Source organism: Furipterus horrens, unplaced genomic scaffold, assembly GCF_987537825.1.
Source record: "Furipterus horrens unplaced genomic scaffold, mFurHor1.1.pri manual_scaffold_11, whole genome shotgun sequence".
NCBI lineage: Eukaryota > Metazoa > Chordata > Mammalia > Chiroptera > Furipteridae > Furipterus > Furipterus horrens.
In genome coordinates, this window is record NW_028327181.1 from 69969211 (window position 1) to 69996857 (window position 27647).

The 27647-nt window shown below is 50.8% G+C and overlaps 1 protein-coding gene across 8 annotated transcripts in view; it reads right to left on the reverse strand.

The window, feature by feature from the left end:
• Positions 1–27647, reverse strand: part of MSI2 (musashi RNA binding protein 2) — a 371942-nt gene that overhangs the window by 69004 nt on the left and 275291 nt on the right. For all 8 annotated transcript variants that reach the window (XM_090257700.1, XM_090257694.1, XM_090257698.1 and 5 more), the window contains exon 8: positions 4014–4096. In XM_090257700.1, coding sequence (XP_090113826.1) covers positions 4014–4096 — 83 coding nt within the window. The remainder of the gene's footprint in view (positions 1–4013; positions 4097–27647) is intronic.

The window sequence follows — 27647 nt, forward strand, 5'->3', positions numbered from 1 at the left end:
GTGCCCGGGAAACACCAATACCGTTCAGCTGAAACACATGCGGGAACAGGCTCTGCCTGAGGTGCTCTTGCCCAGGCAGCTTTCAGACTGCACTGCAAGTTCTCACCCAGTAAAGCTGATGTCACCTCCCCAACTCCATGTGCGGTGGGGCCTGAGCCAGGCCTCCGAGGAAGCCCAGGGCAGGTCCTTGTCGATTCCCGCCGCCCTCCCTGTGAATGCCCGCTCGCTTCCTCCCCAGGAGGCCGCCGGGAGGCTCGGCTGGCACTAATCAAGCGAGTGTCCCTGCTGCTCGGAGGCTGCTTTAATCAGGGCCCGCGGCGGGAGGCGTCATTAGCTGCGCCCACGCCTGGGCTTGCAGAGGGCCCGAGGGGTCCCTCTCTGGAGGGTTACCATGTGGCTCTGCATGTGCATGTGTCTATGTTTACTGAGAAAGGGCCATGTTTGTGTTTCACTCTGACCTGTGCCACGATGGAGGGGGGCGCTGAGCCTTGGCTCCCCTGGGTGGGCCCTGTGCTGGGATGGTGGCCACCCGCCTGGAGATCCACTGTGGCTGACAGGGACCATGTACACCCAAGCTTAGCCCTTCTCCCCAGGCGCGAGTTGGGTCCTGAGTGAGCCCATCTCCTTTGCCTTCTCTTAGGATAACATGGAACCACATGGGCCACAACGCAACTGACTGGGCGGTCGGTGGCCTTGGAAGACCGCAGGCCAGCTAGATGACGTTTAAAGTCCCTTCCGGCCGGGAGAGGGGTGGGGATAGCCTGTGGTTACAAATGTGAGCTCTGGCTTGAGATCTGGTGCTGGCCCCAGGCAAACTGCTGAATTCTCTGCCTCACCTTGCTTATTAGGAAAATGAAACAAAAATTAGAACCTGCACCAGAGGGGGTGTGATTATCCCATAAGAAGAGGTGCATAAAGCAAGCCCTCAGCAGAGCATGTAGTTAGCAGTCAAAAATGTTAGCTCTTCGGGGATCTCTATGTGGGAGGGCATCAGGGGGTCTTCTTGGCCATCCCCCAGCTGCCAGCCTGGAGGTGACCTCCTTCAGGCAGGGCTTATCTAGGCAGAAAGGCAGAGTTCTTGTGATCCCAGGCCCGAGGCTGACTTTCTAGGATGGCAGAGAAGGGCCCTCATTTTTTAAAATGCCCAGGAGACTCGCCGACCAAATTAGATGGGAAATGGCTCTGAAAATGATGATGTGCCTCACGGTCACATGGTCCCTATTCTAAGTCTCATTCCTTCTGCAATTATTCATACAGGACCCACTGAGTGCTGGGGATGGCAGTACTGGATGAACCCGAAGACCTGGATTCAAGTCCTATGTTTGTGACTAACTGGCGCCGAGCCCTTTCTGTTCCGTGGCTGGCAGCAACTGGGCTCCGGGCCCATGCGGGGGCGGTGCAGCTCTGTTCCTGCTGAATTCCCAGAGAGACTGCCAGCGCTCCGGGAGATGGGTCTTTACAGCTTCACAGCACAGTGCAGTTTACAAACACTCCTCCGGACGTTCTCACACCGCCCATGTTTCTGCTTGGCAGTCTCCGAGGTCTCAGAGTCTTTCTGATCTCTCATTTGAATTCTGCCCATCACACAGTTTAAATTCATTTCCTTTTCTTTGGGCCTTGGAAGTAGAAACCAATATCACAGAATCCACAGCGATTCAAGATTCAGGATGCTCTCCCAGTGCCCTTCGGAGAAGAATGAGTTTGCTGCAGAAGTCTGTTCAGGCCGACCCTGTGCAAGCGCGGTGCTCCGCCTCTGCTCGTGGGGTCTCCCCCAGGCCCAGAGGCCCCATGAGGTAGTCATCACAGGCCCTGTTAGACTCGAGTTCAGGGAGGCGACCTACCAACACCCTCTGCCAGGAGCTCCAAATTCTCCCATGGAGCTCAGAACTGGTGGGGCTGGGCCGGACATGTGTAGCATCACCTCCAAAGCCTGTCTGTGATCCCAACCACTGTACCCCACCCCTTCCTCTTGTCTACTTCCATTTTGCTTATTTCCTTAAAGAATAAGTACCTGCACCAGATTCAACAGAAAATAGAAACCCCCAACACTATGAACAGAGTTACCTGCACCAACCACAGTCAGCCTCCACCTGGGTGGAAAAGAAGGTGACACCTGTGAAATGACTGGGGACAATGGCTACAAACCTCTCTGGCTTCAAGCCAGCTCATCGATTAACTCTCTGGGGCTGAAATTCTACCTTCTGATGGCCCTGTGCCATCTGGGGCTTCACCCTCCCGCCCCCAAGCTCAAACAACTGTCTAGGTCACCCGACGGCCAATAAGCTCAGGACCCAAGTTCCTGCACTACCCACGTAGCCCTTGGGCGTGTTCCCTGGCCTCTAGTTTCCCCTCTGGAACAGTGGAAAGAATAAAGTCCTTTCCCACTTGTGTCTCAGGTTCGTTTCAAAGCCAGTCAATGGTGGTAGGCCGCACATATGCCTTCGAGGTAGCACATGGCGTGGTATCTTGCCAGTTTGCATTGGGCCTTCCCAATGAACTAGTAAGTCATGGCAGGATGGGGATGGTGTCTTCCAGGGCTCTCGGCTGTGCCTTCCACTCCGCTGCCCAGGCAGCCGTCAGAGGAATCTGTTCCATCACACCTAGCTGAGCAAGCACAGCAACCAGGCCCCGGAGGCAGGTTTCCTTTTGAACCCCCTGTCTCTCTAGTTTTAAGAACAGCAACTAGGAATCTCCTGAAAGAGGAGTACCAACTAGAAGGCACTGATTTCAGAAGGGCGGAGAAAACCTGTCTCCCCTGTACCGTTTTAATGCCTGAGTGGATGCCTCTGACTTATAGTATGCAAAGAAACAGTATTTTCATTTCAGATGCATATGATGGCTAGGAACAATACCAACAGTATTATTTTAGTGCCCTGGGAAGAATTAGCAAGTCAAATATTGAATCAGGCCTGTAGCGCCACATGCTAAGCAGATTGCTTTGATCTTATCCACACTAAAAGCTCTATTATTGAATTTAAAGTCAGGGAACACATATAAACCAATATACAATGAATATATAAGTGCGTGTTTCAGAAGCAAGGAATGGTATGACTAAAGGAAGAAAATATCAAAGTCATAGCTGTGACTGAAACACAAATTTGTCCTCCTTTTTCTCTTGGGGTTGGAGGTACTGCTGGCCAACCAAAGCTTTGGCTCCGAAGGACCTGCTGAAGGCTCCAGAAACACCTGCTGAGCTCCCATTTTTCTATGACCAACAAGGAAGGGGTTTCTCACTCACCTACTCAATTTGAAGACCCAGAGTTTGAGACAGAAAGCAAGCCAGTGCGTACATTCTGCACATGGCATGGCGCCCTCTGGTGGCCACTTTTCTGGGCGGCCTACCTGGCTCCCCAAACTTCCCATGATTCAACCTTCCTCTCCTTGTTGAGGGTGCCCCCCTCCCAGGAAAACAAGCTTTAGAGAGCGAAAGGGAGGGACAGAAGCAGTTGATCAGGAAGAGAAAAATTGGTAGTTGATTGGAGGGGAAAAATGTTAATTACCCAGCAGGGCCTAAAGAGAGACATAATTGGATGGTAACTATTTTAGGTAGGATATCCCCTCACCCCCAAATGCTTCGCTAAACAGCAAATGCACACCCTAAACCCGGTGCTGGTAGTCGACAATCTGAAATCTGACCCCCTTCCAGCCTTTGTACAGCCAAGAGTTAAGAAGGGTTTTTACATTTTTAAATGGAAAAAACGTACATTCTGCGACACATGAGAATTCCATGGGATTTCGCTCAGCGTCCTGCTCATTCGTGAATGTTTTGGGGACGCTTTCGCGCTGCGGCGGCAGAGTGCAGTAGCTGTGACAGCCGGCCGTACAGCCAGCAAAACTGAAGGTGTGTACTATCTGGCCCTTTACTCCTGCCGTTCCCAGGGCTGGCCCCCCGAGAGCCTGGCCCCACCCTGCCCACCTGGCAGCATGACGACCAAGCTGAAGCAGTCTGCAGTCAGGGTGTGTCGATGGGGGACGGCGCACATTGCATTTCAGCGCGACCCCTACAAACTTACCATTTTATTATTGATTTCATGGAAATGAATCTCACAGACTTTCTCCACCACGTCTTCATTCTCAAAAGTGACAAAGCCAAACCCTAAGGGAAAAGGGAGAACAAAAACAGAAACAGAGAGGGAGGGTGAGTTCCGTTCTGGCTGGCCCACACGTGTTTCTTTGCTGCCTACAGTGGCCACAGGCTCCTGGTCTGGGGAGTGGGGGCGAGATCCTTGGGAAGGGACCCCAGCTTGAGGAAATGATTTCTAATTTGTCTGGCAGGTGCACCCTTGCACCAGTGAGGAAAAGTTAATGATTTCACCCACACACAGCGCATGCTGTGTGGTTTACACCTGGCCCCAGGCAAACAAGATATTTTCTTGTCTGTCTGTGACGAGGGTCAGAGCTGCCCGGCAGCAGGTGGGCAGTCCCGAGCCGTGGGGATCGCAGTGGGCCATTCCGCACTGAAATGGCCAGCCCTGCGGTCAGCCGCCAGACGGAGGTGGTTATTTGTCCTTCTCTTCCTGAATTACTTCCTCTAATACCTCATCAGGACATCCTGAGGCCTGGAAAAAACTATTAAAAGTTTCAGTCTTCTGTTCTGCGCAGGCATCCTTTTTCTACTGCCGCTTCAAAAGCGCTATGGATTTGGGGCAGTTTAAGTCTGTTTGATGCCTGCTGTCTGCCTGTTGCCCATCCACTGTATTTACTCGGCTGGAGACGGCCTTTGCTAGACAAGCCGCACTGAAGAATTTTGGCAGGCAACACTGCTCAGCATCCTGAGAGTTCCTCTTGCTACCTTCCTGCCCCTCGCTTTCTTCTCTCTCTGCCCCCGACAGGCTCTCCAGCATGCAGCCACACCTGGGGCCCTACTTGGTAAGCACTGATCTAACACACGGACCACTGGCATGGTAGCCCTCCCACCTCGGATGAAGCGTGGCTGCAATATCAGTGCCGGCGCCACGTGGGAGAACAGGCAGCCTGTACAGTCACACCCCGGTGGGGAGGCAGGAGGCCTGGGTTCCCGGTTCTGACTTTGCTTCCGACTTGTCTGTCTTCCTGGGAAGTCCCTTCCCTTCTCTAGGCCTGGAGACTTGCACCTGCAGATTATGGTGGTTGGACCGGACACCGGGGTGGACAACCTTGAGTCACAACCCAAGTCAGGATTTGCAAGGCTCTCTGCTATGGGTTGAATGTTTGAGTCCCCCCTAAATTCATATGTGGAAATCATAACCCCCAATGCAATGGTATGGGGAGGTGTGCCTTTAGGAGGCCTTCAGGACACGAAGGGCGAGCCCTCCTGAACAGATCAGTGCCCTGAGAAAAGACATGGAGAGCTGGCTTTTGCTCCCTCTGCTCTCAGCCATGGAGGATGCAATGGGAGACGGCTGTTTGTAACTAGGCAGCGAGCCCTCCCCAAGCACCTGACCATCCGTGCCGGCGCCCGATCTGGCACTTCCAGCCTCCGGAACTGTGAGCAACACCTGTCCGTTGTTTATAAGCCTCCCCGTGTACCGAACTTTGTAATAGCAGCTCGAACAGACTAAGACCCTCTCCTCCCCAGAGATGTGAACCTAGCCGGACACAAACCCGGACACACACCAACCAGAAGAACGAAAACCAGAATGGAGGTTTTTGTATTATAACAATTAGTGTTTCCCATTAATGAGTAAAAAATACAGGTGCTTCCTTTTCAAGCTCTGTGTATATTTTGGGTCCCAGAAACCCAAGGTGGAGAGACAATCTCTCAAGTCCCTTCTCTTTAGCCACCGTCTTCTAAGGAGCGGCCGAGAACAGGCAGCTGATACGCAGAGCTTCTCGTCACAGCTCCTGCGGGGTCTATCGGTTCCTAGGGAAACAGATGAAATAGGCCATTCCCTGCTCTCAGTTAGACAGAGGGCTAGGACCACCACACAAATGGCAACCGTGATCTTTATTACGAGACATAATTTATTAGCAACACCAAACAACCAGGCTAAATGTCCCCAGCCCCCACAGTCCAGCCTATTAGAGACACATAAGGCTGAGGGTCAGTCACGCCTTAAGCGGGGGCACAAGCCTTTGCTGCCAGGGTTCAAAGCTGGCACGTTTCTCCCAGCAGCGTCCTGGAGAAGCGGGGTCCTCAGACACAATGATATTTTGTTAGAAATGAAGCCCAAGAAAAGACCTTCGACCAGGGGTATACAGCCCCTTTGACAAACACCAGCTCTCTACAGAGAGCCACAGGTCCTCTGGTCTCCCTCTGCTCGGGCATCTCCTCCGCTTTGGCCCTTGGTCCCGTTTACTATGTGCAGAGCTGGACGAGAGCCACTGCCAGAGGCAGCCTCCAAGTGCTTTCTCGTTGGGCTTTGGTGTGTTGGCCCCCCATTCAAACGCTCAGCCAGGCAGGGACCCCTGCAGCAAAGGGGGTCCTGCATCCTCTGGTTAATCCCATCCCTGCCCACCCTCCAAGAGCTCACAAGCTAGAGGCTCCTCAAGAAGAGACTGAGATGCACGTCCCCTCAAAGTCCTGCAGGAGGACAGGTGGCACGGCAGAGCGCAGGAATCCGCTGGCGCTGGCTTCACGGAGGAGGGCAGGGCGGGGGCTGTATGCACGCTCGGTGGCCCGGAGGCGCGGAGTCCCCCACACCCACACAGTGCTGAGTGAATGACCGCACAGCCATTTCTGCTCATCTGGGGTCAGAGCGTCTTGCTAATTCATCTACGCCCCTGCCTCCCCTCCTCAAAACTGATTCAAACCTTCCTTTTCCATTTATTGGCTCCCGCTTGTGCATGGAGGATGCAGACATCAATGCGATAGTATCCCTCTTAGGCAATTTCCACCCTGAAAGGCGCAACTCAGAGGTTCCCACCTAAGGAGAACATCTCCCCTGTACACACTCACCCACCCTCACGGCCCTCACTTCTATCTAGTCTGGGGGTCGGTCGCTCTGGGTCATATCTTTCTCTGAGGGTCATCTCTCTAGCCAGGGCCCAGGTGATATGTGAATCCCCACACAAGTCAGGACAGGTCAGTCCTTGGGGGGACCTCACTGCTGGTTAGGATGAGTGGAATGGATTGAAGGGTGCCCCTATGAACTGATCTGATTTGGCAAAAGGTTTTTTTTGCAAATACAATTAAGGGTCTAAAGAATTAGGGTGGGTCCTCAATCCAATGACAGGCGTTCTTACAAGAGAAAGGCAAGGCAGATTGGAGACATAGAGGGAAGAGGGGTGAAGTCTGCATGAAGACGAGACAGAGGCTGGAGTGATGGAGCCACAGAAGCTGGGAGAGGCAAGGAAAGATTGTCCTCTGGAGCCTTCGTGGGCAGTGTGGCCCTGCCAACACCTAGATTTCAGACTCTGGGTCTCCAATACATTTCTGTTGTTTTAAGGCACAGAGTTTCTGGTACTTGGTTATGGCGGCCACTGGAACCAATGCAGCAGTTCCAGGCGCTGGCTGCCCCAACACAGGCAGGCCACACGCCATCTCCCCAAGCCAGGCTGAGTTCTTGATTTGGGTAGAAGGCAGGAGGATGGGAATGAATGAACCAAACCCATCGGCACCATCAGGAAAGAGCGTGAAGTAAGTGCCAGGTAGTGAAGTCAGTGCCCTGCACCCAAGCTGGAGGACAGCCTGGTTGAAAGCCAGCTTGCTGCCGAGCACATGGACTTGATCCTGGGTAAGTCAAGTCACCGCAAGGGTCATGGGTTGAGTTCACTGTCACAAAGCTGTTTTTCTGCTGCAGCCATGACTTTGCGTAGAAATCTTTGAACTCCACCCATTCAGGACCCATGTCCCAACTTCCCACTCACTCGGTGCCACTGCCTGGAGGCAGGAAGAGGTGTGACAGAGCTAGGAGACGGGAATTAAAATGCAGACTGTGCACCAGGAAGGGAGGGACAGGACCCACTGCAGCATTTCAAATTCTGACTCTGATATTCTCCCTTCTGGTCCGTTCTCTAACCCCACAGGACTCAAAATGCGAGTATCACAAAAATGATTTTCCTGATCAAAGGAGAGAAGCTGGATTTCAGGCCCAGGTGCCTTGGCTGCATAACAATTCAGCAATGTCAAGACTCATTTGCAGTATTTTAAAGATCTGTATCATTTTACCATCCCTGTCTGTTTGGCCCAGATAGATAAAGTAAACTTGATTATGTCTGAAATATTTATTTATTCCATTTGGAGAAAGCAAAGAAACTCTTAATTATCAACAAATGTTATTCCTTAATGTATAATCATTTTTATCTCACGGGTGCATTATCATTTACAATGATAGTAACTCAGTGGCAAACAACCCCCCAAAATAAACTAAACTGAGGTGTGAAGGACAAAACCACAAGGTTGGAAAGTGGGGAGGGGTAGGGTGGTGGGTGGGAAAAATTCTTATTTGGCATCAAAGCCTTCTTTTTAGAAAATTTTTTATTGGGTGAAATATATATAACAAAATTTACCATTTTAAACCATTTGAAGTGTACAATATAGTACAATATTGTGCAGCCACAACCATGATCCATTTCTAGAACTTTTCACCACCCCACACCAAAACTCTGTACCCACTAAGCCAGCAGTCCCCAACCTTTTTGGCACCAGGGACGGGTTTCGTGGAAGACAATTTTTTTATGGACTAGGGTGGGTAGCAAGGGTGGGGGACAGAAGGCAGAGCTCAGGCAGTAATGCAGCAGCATCCTCAGGCAGGGGAGGAGGGAGGTTGGGGACTCCTGCACTAAGCAATAATCCCCAATAATCCTCAAACCTCCCTTCCTTGGTCCCTGGCAACCTCGGCTCTGCTTCCTGTTCCTATGAATGCGGCCATTCTGGGCACCGCACGTAAGTGCAGTCACACAGTGTGTATCCTCTTGTGCCTGGTTTAGTTCATTTAGCGTGATGTTTGCAAGGTATCATGGTCTTTGGACAAATCTGCTCGGTGTACAGATTCTATAGACGACTCAGGAAGGCTGAGTCTCCCAGACAAGGGGCAGGAAGGGGTGATTATTTCCCTCCCATTTCTCCAAAAGAGAGCCCCACAGAGAGTCAGAAATGGGGCTCGCAAACTGAGAACCTGTCAAACTAAGGCAGAGCAGCCCAGTAAAAGAAAAGCATCGCTATTCCCACTCAAGAGAGGCAGGACCAAATGATAAGCTGTGTGCCCCCAGAGAGTCCCTTTGCATCTCTGGGCCTCTAAAAGACGCAGGCAGAACTGAGCAGAGGGTGTGTGGTGGGCCCCAGCCCTGCTCTGGTCCCCGCCAAGGCAAAGACTGGGGTCCATGGTTCATCTCCAAGAGTTCTCACTCCCCCTGGATGCTTTGGGGGGACCCCTGTGAACATCCACACCCTACCTCAGTTTCTTGTCTTCCTAGATCCTAAGGAGGCGCCATCCTGGAGCCACAAAACTCCTCTCCAAGTCACTCAAGCTGCCACTCAGAACAGAGAGGAGCCCCAGGGACCGACAACAAGGGGACAACAGGCTAGTTCACCAGAGAAACCCTCTCACCTGTCATCAGCAAAACGACACCTGCCCAGTTCTCTCATGAAGGCCCCACCTTAACTGGACCCGGTGCTTGTGAGGGGCTCCAGGAGTCAGCAAAACTGGGACAAAGGAGGCGGCAGGAAGCTTAACCCTACACAAAAAGGATTTAAACTCGGACATAAATAGGGTAGTGGTTGACAGGGAGCATTTAAAAATGAAATTCTACAGCGTTCTCCTGCATGAAGCTATTATTGGGAACTAACAGTAAGCTCTCTACTTGAGAGATAAGCATTGAACAGTCAGACCCTTTTTCCCCTCTTTTATTCAAATGAGCAAACTAAGTATTCATCTGAATAAAACAAAGCTGTAAAGACAACACGCATACAGAAGAGAAGAGAAACCTGAAAACAAGACACCTCAAAATTAAAACGGCCTGCTCCAAACACAGTTCCTGAGGAACATCCGACAGTTAATTTACAAAGAATTATTTTTTAGGTCAGTGAGGGAAAGACGGGGATGGCCTCCTCCCAGCTTCAAAAATAATATTCTTCTCTTATTGTGTAGGTCAACGAACCCTAATAGGCAATCAAGTAGCGCCTAGTGCACCTTCAGTGAAAGTCAGTGGAAGGCATGAGTTAGCACAGTTGGTTAATGGGGAAAAAAGGGAGGGGGGGTAAGAAGACCCAGATTGTTGTGTTTATTCTGAGTTTATCCCATTAAGAACTTAAGGTGTGTGGACGCAAGTGTACTTATAATTCATGCAACCTCCTTCTCCTGCTCATAACTCAGTGTTGAGGGGTGTGGGCTGCTTCCAGTAGAAACATGAGAAACTTGGGTTTGGGCTTGGGGAGTACTTTCTGGCTTTCAAATGTGTCTCATACCTCAATCATACTACCTGGTTCCCAAGGCAACCCTGGGAGAGGCGGGGCGGGCTCTGCTGGCATCATTTTGCTTAACTGCTCAGCACAGTTAAATGACTTGTCCAGGGTGACCCGTGGCCACTAAGCCAGAGACGGATATCAGAGACCTTCTTGGATCTGTCAGTGTTCAAAGATGGATTTGGTAGCTCGATGGCTCAGAGAGGGTGAGAAGCTAGACCACGCGACATGGGGGTCTGTGCGCTTCCTCAGCGTCTGCTAGAGACATGTCTCCTCAGGCGGCCCCCCAACCCCGACTCAGAGCGTTCCTAAGCCACCTCTATGGGCTCCAGCAGGTTTGGCAAATTGGTTTCATCGGATGGAAGGGTTTCCCTGGGACCTTGGAGGGAGAAGGTCTCAGACCCCACCCTGTAGGTCCAACGGACAAGAAGAGCAGAGATGAGCGGGACGCACAGATGTGTAGCGGGATGGGGTGGCTTCATGTGCCCTGAATGTGCCCTAAAAATGTAACTCAGAAGCTCGATCAACTTCATGAAAAACAAAAAAAACAAAAAAGATGCCTTTCCTGCGCATTTCAGACACTGGATATCAGGCCAGAGGTGGGGTGATGGTCCCAGCTGTGTCTGCCTTCATGCCCAGGTGGTAACGTGGACTTTGGTGGATAAGAATCTCATTTCCCACCAAGCCAAAGATGGGATTCGTTTAGTTATTTCTAAGGTCTGGTATCCCAAAGATGGTTATTTATTATCAGTTCCCATTCTAACAATCATTTTTAAAAGAGAAAGCTTATCAATATTTACGGAGCAGCCCTTCTTTAACTTGGTCTTCACTTCTCCCCTGGGCAGAAGTGACTGGTCCCACTTCACAGATGAACTGAGGCCTGGGTGGGAGCCAACAGCCTTTCCGCCCCTGTCCACTCCCTTCACACAAAAGTGGGTTCGTTTTAAACCCTGTATCTCCTGGATTCTATAAAATTGTCCCACAACCTGGTTCTAGAACTCTGCCCCGTCACATTTCCCTGCAAGAACCCCCACAAACGGGGGGACAGCCCCTCATCCTAACGACCCCGCAGAAGGCGGCAAGGAGTAGAGTGGGACAGCTGTGCCCGTCCGTTCCCATCCAACGCTGCTTCCCTGCCGCCTGAGGTATCTGAGCCCTTCATCGTAAAGGCAGCTGAGGAGAGTGGAGGCTTTTCAGGGGCACACAGCAAAAATGAGTTTTATAAAGAAAACCAACCAGAGCATCTCCTGAGCCAGTCTAACCTAGGACGGCCACAGGGTAAGTGACTTCTCTGGACATTTCCAGATCCCAACCGCAGACATGCCTGAAACGGGGCTGGGTTACCAAGCATGATGCTAGAGACCTCTTGCAGCAAACTGGCTCTCTCATGAGTCAGCCGCGCTGGAGGGATAAACAGAGAAGCACTCACTTATTTGGCCTTATTAAGAACATAGAACAGGGCCGGCACGCTGACATGTGATGCACACAGCACTCAGCCCAGGGGCTGCTCAGAACAAAGACACTCGGGTCAGGAGGCCCTCAGAAGCAGACGCTTGCTACCACCCTCGCCCTGGCCCAGCAGACAAGCCTGGGATGGATTCCAGGGGTCTGCAGACGCTCCCCGCCCCCCCCCCCCCCAGCATCCCTCTCTCCTCCCTCATCCCTTTCTTCCTTCCTCACTGTTGAGCCAATATGCTGCCTCTTCCAGGGCCCCTTTCTGGCCTGGCCTTTCTTTCCTCTCATGTCCCCTTCAGGGTGGCACACTAGCCCTTCCGCTGTGGCATCATTCATGCACCTGCTTCCTCGTTTACACCCGGAGTTTGGCAGCTGGTTGCTGTAAACTATAATAAAATGCCTTTCCGAAAAATGAAGGAATGTGACCAGACACGCCAGACATCATGATATTAAAGCCGTGTCAATTAATTTCTCCTCCTGCTTGATAAACGAGCCCCATTCCATCTCTTAATAATGAGGAGAGAAACAAGAAAAGTTGACACTTAGTTTAATTTATTTTCTCAACTTGCCTGGTCATATTTCTTTCTGCCTTGCGGAGCGGGCTGGGGCTGTGGGAATTACAAGTGGCTGGGGCAGGCGAGGCACAGATCGGTGTGAACCGACGCGCGTCTCCTTTATTCCCACATACCACTTAATCAGGAGGGGGAGTGACAGGGAGCCAGCTCACACCTGCGCCTCTCCAGCCACCTTTGGGGGCTGGGGGAGGGGATTTGGGGACGGGGAGGGGAGCAATCTCAGGTGCGTGGGGACTCAGATGACAGAAATGACACTATCAGATTTCCAATCTCATGCGGAGGAACGGCACAAGACCGAATTCCCTAAATTAACATTACGCTGCGTGGGCGGCACTTGCCAGAGGGAAGCCAATTTCTCAACTGCAAAGGTGCGTTTCTTTCCTTTTCAGTCCAAGGATGCTCTAGCCAACACCACCTGACCTTGAAACGCAAGCATCAACCTTCTAAAAGTGAGATGCCAATGGTGAACCAGCAGCTTTTCATTAAGGCTTTTGTTACAGGTCATTTTTTTCATATGGCGCCCAGAACCCCAGGACCGCTTAAGGAGGTTCGACCAGAAACCAAGCTTGGGGCCGAAAGTGAAGTGTGCTCCCAAACCAGTGCTTTCTGGTGTGGTCCTTCCCAGCCCTCTGGTGGGGGAGAGGCTTGTTCACAATGCAGAGCCCTGGGCTCCGCCTGCCCCCGAATGTGGGCGCTGTGGATGTGACCCAGGTGTCTGCACTTGAACCAGCTCTCTGGTGATTCTGAGGTCCATCCAAGTCTGCCTCCGTTCTGTATCTCCCAGTTCAGGACAAGCAGAGTAGAGATGATCTGGTAAAGAGAGAATCTAGAACATTCCACTAGAAGAGAGAATCTCTAGTCTCCCTTTTCACGTGAAGGGGGAACTAAAGCTGTTTGAAGAAGCCTCTGCTGCCCTTTCACGGAAAGCCCGACCTCTCGGCCCCACAGGCCACCCTCATCCAAGGCAGGGGGAGGTCAGGGGCCAAGATGATGCATCTCTCAGGCTCAGGGAAGGATCAGAAACCAGTGACACTAAAGTGTCAACGACGGATTTTGCTTCTGCTCCCAGGGGTATTTGTGGTTTGCCTGTATCACATCCTTATGCAAAAAGCACTTCAGTTTTACTTTAGAATTCCAGTTACTCAGTTGGCGGGAGATTCTTGTTTCTGAGGGAGGCACCACCTGAAATTAGGTGAGTGTATAGAGAGCTCTACAGTGGGATGCAGGTCCTGCAAAAGCTGTCCAGAAAGGAAGAGAGGAGGGAGAGAAAGGAAGAGGGGGAGAGAGAGAGAGAGAGAGAGAGACAGATTCAGAGAGGGGGTGGAGTACAGGGGGGGTAGAGAGACCTCCAACCATCCCCAGCTATGTTTCTAAGAGCGAGCTCTGTCATGAATACTGACAGCGTGATTGGAAAGCGCCTGTTGCTGCAGGGAAAGGGGGGGTCTGTCTCCTCCCAGGCTCTCGTTAACCGACGGGGAAAAAGCACCTGTGATCCAGGCCAGACCACCCGACCTCATCTCATTCCGAGTCCGCGCCGTTGCAGCGATCCTGTGAATGACACTCGTCAGGCAGCAGATTAGTTCACAAACCTATTTTTTGTGTATGGTGTTCCATCTTGGTCGGGAAAATAGTCAGTTCTTGGCGAGAGAGACACATATTACTGCTGTTAAGTGCCAATATAAACTCTGGGATGCGGTGGTAAATTCACTAAATTAAATCGCTAGACAACTGGCTTGAATCAGGACCCCGGCAGCAGGTGCCAGGGCTGCAGAGCGCGCCCAGCAGGGCGGAGGAGGCTGAGGTCGTGCGCGCAGCAGGAGCAAGGGCACGAGGACGCGCTGCCTCCGAGGCGGCTTCCGTGGGTTCCAGCGGCCGGAGCGTGTCCTTCGAGGCTTCTCAATCCTGGGGCTTTCTGAGCTCAGGGGAGACAGGGTATCAGCTGGCAGCTGTGCTCTGTGGAGCTGGGTATTTGCGTCATCCCTCCCGCCTCCCCCAAAGAGTGGGTTTCAAACATGTCACCTTTTCTGACGCTCACCCTCCAGCCCCACCACGAAGTGAGCGTCCTGGGAGGTAAGAAGCGCCAGTTTCAACCACCTCGCTGCCCCGGTCAAGGTGAGGGGGACACAGGCTTGGACTTGGGGGCCAGCAGTGACTGCTGTGTGATTCTGAGCAAGTTAGGAATGGCCCGGACCATCACTATCCTTTGTGCAACAGAAGTAACAAAATCTGCCTCACCAGACGGGAGGGTTGCTTGCAAACACTTGTGAGAGGCTAGCTGCCCTCTCCCACCAATCGAGCGAGACATTTTATGGCTTCTGCCCTCCCCAGCCTCCAGGTCCACACATGCTTACCTTTGCCCTCCGCCTTGAGCCTCACTTATTAAAACTGGTTTGACATATGTCAAAGCAATGCTCACAGCGCTTTACCAACTTTCACGGTGAGGTCAAGACGCAGGACAGAGAGCGGCAAAACAAGTCACGTGGTAAATCCCCAGGCAGTCTTGTCACCTTAAAGACCCCACTGGCTTCCCTTTGGGTAAAAACAAAAATCACGTGCGGGCCCTTCCCTGACCACTGACCCCCGACCAATGGCGTTTGCTCCAGGGCCCAGAGCCTGCAGCCTGGCTGCTGACGGAAAAGCCATGGGCTCCTGTTCTTGAGGGGGCTCCCCAGCACCCCCTGAAGAGGGAATAGGAAGGAGACAGAGGGAAACCAAGAGGGGAAGGTGGGGAGGACACAGACAAAACCTGCTCCGCAAGAAGGGTCGGAAGCAGCCGCATGCCCTACGCTCCGCGGAATGGAGAGCACCCCTCAGAAAACCACGGCCTCGCCGGCAGCCGCCACAAGACACCCACCTGCGTTCCCTCTAACAAGTTCTCAGGGAATGGTTACCGGCTTCAGATAAGGTTCCAAAACTCCATCCAAAAACCACTACATGGAAGCAGGCTTTCAGCCCTGCCACAAATTATATGACTTTTATTATGAGGTATGGCTTCAGAAGAGTCCCAACTGACAGAGCCCTGGCTGGACGCCCGCCATGCCTGCCGCCCCTTCCGTGCTCCCTGCAGAGGGGTCAGTTCTGCTGGCATCTCCGCGACTCCAGCCAGCCCGCCCGGAGTTGGGGGGGTAGGTGGCTGCCTGTCACAGTGCCTCTGCAGGAGAAACATGCTCACGCACCATGGTAGGGGCAGGGCGGTGACCTGTTTTATTTTCTTTTATTCTTCTGGGCTGTTAAAAGATCTGTGCGTAACATCTGGAAGCCAGATCTCCGAGAGGCTGACACCAGCCACCCAGGCAGTCTGGTGGGAGTGGCAGCTCCGCTGAGAGCGAGCTCCTTGGCTCCCCAGACAATGTCCTTTGGTGGGAGAGGGAGGAAGAGGATAGAGAAACAGGGGCTGGACTTGCTACTCAGGGCAATTCACCAGCCGGTAGCATCATCACCACCTGGGAACCTACTGGAAATGCTGAGTCTCAGGCTCCACCCGGGACCTCCTGAACCTGAATCTGCATTTTTAACAAATTCCCTAGGTAATTTTTATGCAAATTAAAATTAAGAAACACTTGTCTAAAACACGGATTCTCAATGATGAGTCTTATACCAGAATCCCTTATGACAGAATTTTAAGATACTGATGCCTGTGCTCTATCCTCTGAACTGAGTTAGGTTTGAGGTAGCACCCCAGCATTTTATCTGTATGTTTAAAAATCTCTCCAGGTGATTCAGATGTACAGTCGGGACTAAGAAACATTGGGGAAAGGAAAAAAGATATAATGTCTAATTTTTATTTTTCATCCACAATAATTTCAGCTTCACTAATATTTAATATATGGACTGAATGCTCCTAGTGCTGTCATATGACCATATGTCAGACACTTGACTTAGACTGTATAGACCCCCAAAGGAAAAAAGTTAATGCTGCTATGATGGGGGGGTGCAAGCAGAGGGGCACCCCTTTTATTCACCTGATGCATGCATAGCTAGACCCTCATGCTAGGTATGTGGGACCAGTAAATCAATGTGTAGAATATGTGATCTGGTTTTAATTAAAGGAACCCTCACAAAATGGGTACGGCAAAGAAGACCTAGATTGCAGATGCTACTAATGATGTAAGCGCATGCCACTATCAGGAAATGGCAAGTTGACCATTTTCTCTTAGCAAGACACCTCCAGCCACAACATGCCTCCAAAATGGATTCTGATCAGATGGGGCAAATGGCAGTCAAGGGAGTGAGAAAGAGCCCACTTAGCCTTGTGCTATAAGAGAAAGCACACTTGGAAAACAAATGTTTTGAAAATATTTCAATTGTTATGTGATTTTGTTATTAAAAATGACATAAATGGGTTATCTGCAAAAGCTCTCCTATCTGCATATGTTTAAAACTTGGAAACACAACTTATAAAACTCAGTTTAAAAAAATGAACGTTTCACTGGATTTTGAACCTATTTGTTAAAAATGCCAAAATGCAACACTTGATTAGTTTGCATGAAAAACTGATTGACATCAGGGAACATGGAAATTTACAAGCTGAATTTCAACAAAATCCTTTGCATAATTAGAGGATGGGATTGAAAAATTAGTATCATAACTCAGTCAGCACAGTGAATGTGCTTCTTCCACCAAGCTATGGGGGTCTTCTGAGGTATATTTTTCAGTGATCACAAGCACTAAAACCAAGTATCAACATAAACTAGACTAAGAACCCAAATTTTAGAGCTAGATCACAAAGGGTTAAATCAAGTTTTTTTAAAAGCCTATTCTATCACATTGTTCTCACTAAACGTATTATTTTAATTATTAACAAAATTCTAAACATGGCTTATTTTAAATGTAACCTATCCAATTGTATTCCTATTTAGATAGGTTTTATAATAAATATGATATATTAGCACAGTGTACATGCATAGAAATTGGAAATCAGATAAGATATATTGGGGGGGGTGCTATTTTTTTTTTTTTTTCCTGCACAATTAAAAAGTTTCAGAGATTCCTGCTCTGGAAGGGGATGTGGCCAGATGTTCCAACCTCTGGCTCTGAAGTCAGCTACTAACAGCCAGAGGACAGGGTGGGAGGTTCATGGGCATCAACAGTCAGCCAATTCCAGGACTTCCTGGGTCTGCCCAGTTCACTGCACAGAGTGATTAGAAGGCAATTTTTCAGGGCGGGGGTGCCACTGAGACTGCTTCCCCCTACACACGTTAATGGCAGCAATACCTGAACTCTTCTCAACACATTTTTCATAGTGTTGTATATTAAGATTTTATTCTATTAGCATTCTGAATCCAAACCACTAAGTACATAATTGCTAAAACATGTGTTAAGTGACGACTTAGGAAATGCCGGTTTTATCATGTTGTTAATTAACAGAAAAGTAGGATTAATACATTCACAGATCATTAGGAGCACTCAGTTCAGTTTCATCAGCTCTTCAGCGGGTGGGGTGGTGGTCGTGGACAACCCTGGATATTTGCAGCGAGAGCAGAAACATCCTTTGGGGCCCCCCCTCTGCCCCTCTGCAGGTTCCATGAGCTTGTCTCGGAGGAGTAACTCAAGAGACAGGGACTCAAGGTATGTTTTGCCCAAAGGAAATTATTCTAAGATCTGATGTCAGTGCAACCTATTTAAAAGGGCAAATGTGGAAGGATTTGTGTCGGGGGAGGAGCAAGAGCAGCACTTTCCTATAAGACAGAGCAGTGAGGCTCCGTGGGCCACTGGGAAGGCTTGAGGCTTGAACGGGAGGATGTGGTTGAAACCCTGGCTGCGCTGTACTGGTGGCTGCGTGATGTGGGGCAAGCCATTAACCTCCTTGACCCCCGTGCCTGCACTTGTGAAACAGGAATAAAGATGCTGACCTACGGGGCTGGCATGAGGATTAAATGAGATAATGCACGCTCCTGATACCATTCCTGCACAAGTCTGTAGTTTTTATATAAGGACTTTGTACCTAATATTGTTTGGAAGATGTGGGCTGCCAGTTGAGACCTGAAAATGATTTTGATATCAATAAACGTTGGCTGCCATGGGAAGGGCTCTAGCAGGGTCTATCCCGAGGCACCAAAGCCAAGCGTCTTGGAAGTGAATTGGGCCTCACTTTGCTGTCATCTCCAATGGAAACTGGGCCGCACAATCCCTAAGGCCAGAGGGGTTTATTCAAATCTGCTCACCCTGCCTGGGAATTACAGAGGTACCCAGGCATGAAATGTCTTCTCTTTTCCCCGCCATCCAAATTGCTTTAGCCTGGCCCGATGGTGGTAGTCCCAATTCTTCATGCTCAATAATGAAATGGGCTGCCTGGCTGGGCCTCCTGGGAGACCAGCACTGGAAGCCAGAAATGAGGAGCCTCAGCAGACTGGGGTGAAGCAAGGGGGTGGGCCAGGCTACACCTGGGGTTTCCTGGAAGCTGGGGTCAAGGCAAGTCCTGATGTCAGAAGTTAGGGGTCAAGTGAGGCCCAGGTTGGAAATGTGAAAGCAGTCATGAAAAGCAGACAGGGTCTATCTCGGTCTTCATCAGTAGATTTCGGCTGGGGCAGGAGCCCTCCCCAGAGGGAGATAAGGGCAGGACCAAGACCAGCTGCTATGGTGGGGACCAATGGGTTCACCTAGCTGAAGTCAGGATACAAAAATGAAAGCTAAGGGAAAAGAAAAAAAAAATCATAAATGCACATCAGCCTCTGCCAGGCCCAAGAGGGAAGAGGGAGAAATCACCTAGTTGCATTTTTTTTTTTCTGGAACACTCTTTCAAGGCCCTAGCTGCTTAGGAAATTAAAGGTTTCCTGTGGTAAGGCTGTCGGACATGTGGGTTTTTATTTGTGGGCTGAGAATGGACAACGTCTAGGCTTCAGGTTCAGGCATGGGCTATAATATAAACCCAGGCCCACAACCGATCAGCTGTGTGATGTCTCCCTGCATCTCAGTGTTCTCATCCATAAAATGGGGGTAATAATATTTTAGGATTGTAGAGCATTTAAACAAGGCAATGCACATGAAGCCCTGCAGAGTTCCCGGCCCTCACTGGAGGCTGAAGCATTTGTGCTGCTCTGGAGACGTGGTTTTCTTACTTCTTTTGACTTGCTGTACTGATGTGACCATTTGACTCTATGGGATGTGGGCTCCAGAAAGAGGAAGCACAGGGTTCTTAGGCTTTGAGCATCACCTTCCCCACTGACCAAATGGGGGCAAAGAGACCTGGAGACCTGAGACGTGCGTGACTCCCCCACTCCCCGCGCCCTGACAGGGCACACCTCCAGTCCAGGTAAGAGGGCAAGGCCTAGATCTCCACCAGGAGACACGACCCGCTCCTGCTCTCAAATCCAAGACTCAGTTCTCCAGAGAAGGCAAGCGGGAGACAGGGCAGCTTCTCCCCGACTTGAAAAACACAGCGTGCAGAGCCAGCCACATTGTGACCATTCTGTCACTTGGCTGCAGAGACCCGTAACTTCAATTTATTTGTGTCTGGGGCCTTAAAGAACCTCAGCTGTCATCCCTTCCTTAGTTTATTACCAAATTTCTAAAATATTACATTCTTTATTATATCCAAATTCACTTTATTGCACTTGACAATACAGATAATCACATACCATATGCTCTAATGTTTTGAAACCAATGCATGTTGACAGCGGTTTTTATTCATGATGCATAATTCCATCCCGAGCTCACAATGAGCCCTCTGAGCACCCAGCCTCATGTTAAGACTTTTGCCTAATAACAGATTAACAATATAGCAAGTTTCTGAGACACAATCCGTCTCCTGCCACTCTCTATTTACAATGGGAAAATGTACCTGCACTGAAAAGATGGATTTATTGAAGAGAAGGAAAAAACCACCACCACCACCCACCCACCAATCCCAGAGGGTTTATAATGATGTGTTATTGTTCCACGATTATGAAAATTGATATTGAAAAGAGGGATTGGTCATGTGCCAAGAAGCAAGGCAACTAATCACACCAGCCCACACTGCTGGCCCCTGAGAGCTGGAAGCACAAATGCCCAAAGCTCTCATTAGGAGTCTCTCTTGTTTTGACTCTTGTTTTGCTACAAGCAAATATTTGTCACTTGTCTACCTTGGTGAGACCCCCCCTCTCTCTTGTCCCCTGCCCTCATCCCCTGGGCATCCCTTCTGTTCCCAATTAGCCTCAAGCTTTCTTGGCAAAATGAACACAGCTGCGGATGAGTCCTACCCTCAGCGTCCCGGCACCTCCCGGCCTTCGCAGCTCCTTCGGCAGAGCCAGTGTCCTACGGTGGCTGAGGCAAAGGCTGGGTAATTGGAGGATGATCCTCCAGCTTTGCTGAGGGGCCCGGAACAAACAATGCCATTTCACGCGTCCCCTAACTAAGAGCTTTCATTTGCTTCGAAGAAGCACTCCAACAACTGTAAACCCATTAGATCGTGTCAGACGTGGTGGGGAAGAGCGTGGGCTGTCACCAGCAGAAAATCAACTCAGATTTATAGATCCTTAAAGCTTTAATATATAGATATCTGTCTTTCCCCTGCAGACAGACCAGGGGACGAGGGTAGTGGTGGAGGAGGGAGGAGCAGCCCACAGCTCAGCTGCAGACAGATTGGAGTTTCACAATCATTCTCCTGGATAATGGGATTTCTCCACCACAGGAGGAGGGGCGAGAAAGGGATGAAAGCCAGGCCTCTTAGTTCGCTGAACGCTTGGCTGTTTTTCCAAAGCTTTGCTGGGGAGTAGCAGGGGTAGGGGTGGGGATGGGCAGTGGAGAGATGTCATCATCAGTGCCTCTGGAGTACCCGGAGGCCAAGGAAGGGGCCGGAGTCAGATGGGGCAGAAACACAACCACCCACAAAAGGGGCATCTTACTCCCTGTAATTGCTGGGCTCCTGAACAGCTGAAGTTATAACTGTTTCATAAACAAAACCAACTTTCCCTCTGGGCTGACATCACGACTCTAAAAAAAGCCTTTTTCTTTATTTCTTAATCATCTTTAGCAGGCAGGGGCTCCTCCTACCCTCTCACAGGATTTGAGCTGTTTTTCCCTGTTTGTTTTGTTCTTTCCCTTGCTTGTCCAGCACATATCAATTATGGGAGTAACTAACTCGTCACTAAACCAATATCTACCATAGAGACCAGAGCTTAAAGACAACTTCATAAAGAATCCTCCTACAGTATTAGTGGATGGTCTCTATGGGTCTGGAAATGAGATGGCTGGGGCATTTTCTAATTTAGCAAGACCCGCTTGTGATGTGCTCAGTGACCACTGACACTGGTCCTGGGGGTCGTCGCACCCCATCAATTCTATTCTTGCTTAAATACTGTTTGCCTTGAACGAGCTGCCTTGGAGGGGACAGCACAGGCCAGATGAGACAGAACTCTACTCCTGCTGGGATTCTTTGTTGAAACAAAATGCAGCATTTCTGTGTCTTTGAAGGCTTGGAGAGAGTTCTACCTTGCTCATCCCTAAGACAGATGAACCAGCAGCTCTGCTATACTCAGCAGAAGAAGGAAGGCAGGAGCTGAGATGGGACCCATGCTCAGAGAGAGACCCTTGGCCCATCCAGTGTCACCCGTTACTGCTGTGCCTACAGCACTGGGCCCTCCATAACGCATCCAGCCTTGCCTTCCAGGACGGCAACCTCCCAGAACAGGCTGAAATGGCCCTGGAGGGTCTCGCAGGGGGACAATGGCCCAGAACACATTCTTTGCCTGGGACCTGTGGATTGGCTCAGCCCAGGGCCACCCCTGCCCCATGTCCCATCCCTTTGAAGGAGGATGTTCCTACCCAACAACTGTGCTACATACTCACTAGGGCCTTGCCTTCTGGTTCTTCGTTCTTGGTTTTCTGCCAGCCAGGAGGTGTAATGGACCCACTTATTTTATTTCATTGGCTTGTAAAGGGACGTAACCAAACTGTGATGGGGAAAGAAGCTGTCGGTGGCGGAGGCCTCAGTGCAGGCTGGGGAGAGGCCTGAGGTGAAGTAATGCCTCGGCCGCTTGCTCTCCCTAAAGACCAGCAGCACTGCTGGGCCCTGACGGCTAATAGGACGGCTGGGAAGCACAGGCGGGCAGGGGCTGCACAGTCACCTCCAGCCGGGGACCGAAGGATCCTAGCCCACTAAGGGAGGGGCAGAGCCACCTCCTGAGTGGTTTCCCTCCAGGACCAGCCACATTCCTTTCCAACCTGCCTGCTTCTTGTTATTGGGTCCTTGTCGTTATCATCACAACCACCAACATCTATCCGGTACACAAGTCTTACTGGACCCTTTCATGTACACGATCTCTAAACTTTCCAACCTGCCCTGGAGGCAAGTAATGGTATCCCAGTTTGATAAATAAGCAATCTGGTGTTCAGCAAAGTGAAGTCACTTGCCATGGCCTCGCTTCATGAGTAGCTGAGTTGGGAGACAAGCCCAGGCCCATCTGCCCCTAAAGTCTGTCCCTTCCACTCCATCGGCCCCTGGAAGGGCAACCAGAATAAATGGAAGGTTTAGTGCTAACACAGCCCTGGATACGTGGCCACACAGCAGAGGCCAAACGACTGCTCAGCTGTGTGGTGGCCTAGAGGCTGAGGTCTGCAGCAAGGGGGCTGATCCCTGGCCCCACCCTCACAGGCGGCATCACTTTGCATGACTGCTGTGACCTCTACAGGCTCAGCTTCCTCATCGAGACCTGAAGTTTCAGTCGGCATTGTTCACTGCCGCATGCCCTTTGCCTAGAACATGTGCGCCATAAAATTTGTCAAATACACAGATTTGAAAAATAAAAACCAAGTAACGTTCCCCTCTACCCATCTTATCGATGAGATAAAATAGAATACTGAACACAGCACACGACATATCCCCAGGGATCAATAAACAGAAGTTCCTGGTAATTATTAATATTATTATTATATGCTTCTATTATAATACTATGATTGCTTCATAAGGTTATTAATAAGGATCAACACATTTGTGAAGTGCCAACATAAGCTGGGAATTTTACAATAACTAGTGACCGATGTCGAATAAGAAGGGCAGACGCTAACAAGTGGTCAGGGTCAGTTCAGCAGAGGCCACCCCAAGTGGTGCCTGGGAGGCCGCCCTGGCATTGCCACCAGACGTGTGCATCCAGGGCCGAGCAGGGGGAGCTCCTGCCCAAGTTCAGCCCAGGTCACCGTGCCCATCCGGGATCCTCGGGTGGGGTTTCCGGGCACGTCCACACTTGCACGACAATTCCGGTGAGCATGCCTCCTGTTACCACTGCACAGGTTACCTAACGCCCGTAAGTTACAGCCACCTCAGCCAGCTCTCTGCTCAGCACAGTTAAAAATAGCGTTTACAACAGAAACTTAAATCCAGACTCCTCTAAATCAGGGCGGCAGGGGAGCAGGTGCTGCCCGATGTGGCGCCGAGCTGACGTGCAGGGGGTGGCAGCCTCCACGGCAGAAACGCCAACGCTGGGACGAGGCGGGCCCTTTACTCAGAGGGTACTGCGCTCCCACCGAAGTGCCAGCCCTCTCTGATGCAGGCATTGTTGGGTCAGCACCTACTTATGTACCAGGAGGGACCTGCAGCTCCATCAGCCGTGCTTCTAGCTGACAAAATGGACCCAGACAAGCAAGCACAGAACACTGCTCATTCAGGACAGATTTCCTCAAGGAAAAAGGTCAACAGATTGGTCTTTTAAAAGGCACCTCCTCAGAAGCCAGAGTGCTAAGACTGGGCCTGCCCACAACTGATAGCCAGCCTTGGGCTCCGGCGCTCTGCAAAGTCCTGTAATCCCGGAGGCTTCTACGGCAAGTCCTCATTCTTGTCCAGGTTGCCCGTGCCAAATACATCTTGGTTAGTAAACCCAACATTTCCAGACCAGGGTGGAGCTCAAAATAATTCTCACAGTTAAGACTCACCAGGACCTAAATAGCTTTGCTGATTAAGCCTCTGAAGCCTGATCCGAACCTGTGACATTCCTCCTCAGTGATGCCAAACACTCCACTGCTCCCCAGCAAGCCCAGGCCTGAGGGCCCGAATCTGCTGCACACACCTACTAGGGTCAGCTGCCCTTCACTGGCTCTAAGCCACTGGTTTACCCTGTGGCTCCCCCACCACACCCACCAAAGCAAAGCACCCATTTGTTGCCCTAATTATACAGCACCCTTCTTTGGGAATCTGGAAAATAAGGGCAGTGGGGGACAGGCTTAGGTGACACGGAGGAAAAGGGGCACTTGCAGAGGGAGGACTTGGGACCCTCTCCTCATGTCAGGGGGCTAGAGGCACATGGGCAGCTGTAGAAGGTATTGACTTTCCCTTTAGGTGTAAGCTGCTCACCTGCCCAGCTGGAAGAAGAGAAAGAACCAAGAGTGTGTGGATTTGCTCCTGATGTGCCAGCATTATAATCACTGTTATTATTTTACCACTGTCTTTTCAAAACCGTTGCCATTGGTTATTTCAGTTCATCCTCACAATGGGATTTTTATACCCATTGGAACCCAAGAGGAAATCAAGGCACAGACTGGGTGAGTCCTGATATTGGCCACACCGTGAATTAAATGACAAGGACAAGAGGAGGTGTCCCCGGTCTTGCAGGCCAGATAGCCATGGTCCAGAGGTACTTGCGGTAAAAGCAAGGTCAGAAACGGGCCTCCCAGACAAGGCAGAACAAAACAGGTTGCCTGGGCCCCGGGGGCGGGGCCCGGTTCCCTCCGAGTAGGCCCTCCCCTTTCTCCTCCCTGCGTCCCCTCTCACAGTGTCACTGTCAGGCCACTCCGCCTGTGATTCGAGGGAGAAGGTCTAATAAGCCACCAAGCTAGTGGTGGACTGAATCTCCTACTGCCGGGGGCGGCTTGTCCCTCCTCCTCTGTGGTAACAGGTGGTAAAAGGTTGGTGGCAGGCTCCTTGCCCCTGGTTCCTCGGAGCTAAATGATAAAATGATGTCAGGACCGAGCAAAAGCTTGACTCCTAGTTAGAGCTGCCACAGCTCCAGAAATGAAATGTTGCTCAACATCCTGCCCTTCTGCTCAGCAGCTCTGAGCTCGACCGAACACGTCAGCGAGGCAGCCGATGCCAGCTCATCGTGTGCTCCTTCCCTGGTCTTCACCGGCCAGGGCAGCCAGCAGCCAGCAGCCAGCCACCAGCCACGGGAGGTGAAAGGCCCTGAACCCACCTGTGGCTCACGCTCCACCCGACCTGCAGGGGAGCGGCTGTCATGGCTGCCCTGACCGCCTGTCCCCTGCTGGCCCCTGCAGTCCCAGGGAGGAAAGCTAAGCCAGGCAAGTTTTATCCTAAACCTGCCCACCTGGCTAGGCTGTGGGAACCTGACCTTATGTAGAGTTTGCATTCCAAGCTGCCTACCTTTGGTGTCCTGGACACACCCATGTGAGTAAAAGCATTGGGAACCATGCCGGGACCCCTCTTTGTCTGAAATAGGTTGTTTTGGGTAGTTTGTTTTCTTGATAAACATTCTGAACAAGCACTATGTCCTCACCAGAGACAGCACAAAAATACACGTGTCTCCAGGACTTGAGACCAGGAAGAAGGGAAGGGGGCTGCAGAGAGGGGCCTGACTTGGGTGTCCAGCACTATCCACTCTTACCAGCTGGCAGAGGTCACTAGTTGTGGCTCCCATGTTGCCTGCAAAACCTTGGAAATCTCAGAAATGGCTAATGCACTGACTTCAGCCCCATCTGTATCTACTCTGGTAACAGTTTGGAGAATTTCTCTCCTTCCTCAAACACTGCTTTGATTGCAGTGACTCAGTCCTGGCCACACATCCCAGTCACCAGAGCTCTAAAAATCCCGATCTGCGGGCCCCACCCACAGACACTCTGATTTACATGGTCCAAGGTAGGGCCTGGGAATGGATATTCTGTAAGAGCTCCCCAGCTGATTCTAATTCTAATGTGATTTACAGCATATATACACTTTACAGCTTTTCTCATGCAATATTATGTCATCAGCATTTCCACATGCCATTTAAAAACTCCCTGTAAACATCACTGTAATGGATGTGTAATAATCCATCATATGCACGTCCCATCATTTCCTTTCAGCTTGCTTTCACTCCTAAGTGTTCTCCTAAACGCGTGCTGGCAAGTGGCTGGGGTCCAGACAGAAGGCCTCTCTGCAACTCCCACAGCAAGCCCGCTGCGCACCCCTCCCCACCTGGATCTTCAGAGAGAGCTGGACCCCAGAGGTGGGCCAGTGAGCCTGGCTGAGGGCAGAGCCACTCGGAACTCAGGACCTGGCCTCCTGCACTGCCATCTCAGGATCCTGTACTGCACTCTGGAATTCTTTACCACCTGGGTGGTCTGAGGGTCTCTGCCAGGAGGGTCATCTTGGTCCCATGGGGAAGATATGCCCAGAGGCCCTGAATGAAGGGGTGTGTGTGTGTGTGTGTGTGTGTGTGTGGTACGCAGCTCCCACAGGCTCACTGGTTTAGGACAGTCACCACCTTAAAAGGCATCTTGAATCTTTTCATTTAAGACCAGAAATTTGGTCAGGAATTGATTCTACACCTGTCTTTCTGGCTGCTCCTTCCTCTGAGCATCTTGAAAAACCTGCATCTCTCTGAAAATAGATGTCGCACTGGTCCAGGTGTTCAAGAAACCTTGTTCTGGTGCCTCGGGCTCAGCCCTCAAAGTTTGGATTTCGAGAGGGGTCAGGTCCTGGATAAGGAAGGGTCATTTCAGAGCACCTCACAGCTTGAAAGACAGCCAGAATGTCCAGCTTTTTAAGGATCCACCAGCAAGATGGTGGACCCAAGACCCCGGGCTGGGCAGAGATGCTCTCCAGCCTCCCCCTCCAGATGTTCCAGGAAGGAGCACACATCTGGCAAGCAAACGGGGCCCACTTCCAATTTCAAGCTACTAGTTCCCCATCAGGGAACTCTCAGGCAAGGCCCCTCCATTCCCCTCTCTGGGAACATCTGGCAAGTAGACGATTAGAAGCACATGCTAACAGTTACTAACATGCTTTCCAGCGAAATCTAAGCTTAGTCCCAGGAGCCCTATCTTCCCTCCTCTCTCTAATCCGCTGTCCTACCCCATTCACCTCCCCATCCTGGCTTTGCTGAGCTTTACTGCAAAACAGATGTTGCACCTGACCCAAGATCTCCCAGGCTTGTGGCCAAAAAAATTTTTTTTTTTTTTAAAGAGGCTGCAACATGAAATAGTCTTCCCAAGTCTAAGATCGCTCAGTAAGTTCTGTGCCCCTCCACCCCCTTCACCTGCATACCAGCCAGAGGCAGGTGTGCTCTCTTCTAGCTCTCAACCTTTTCTCTCACCAATAAACACCATCACAGCTCTGCCAGCCTCCTGGAGGCCCGCCTTGGTGTCAAGCTTGTCATTCCCACTCAGCA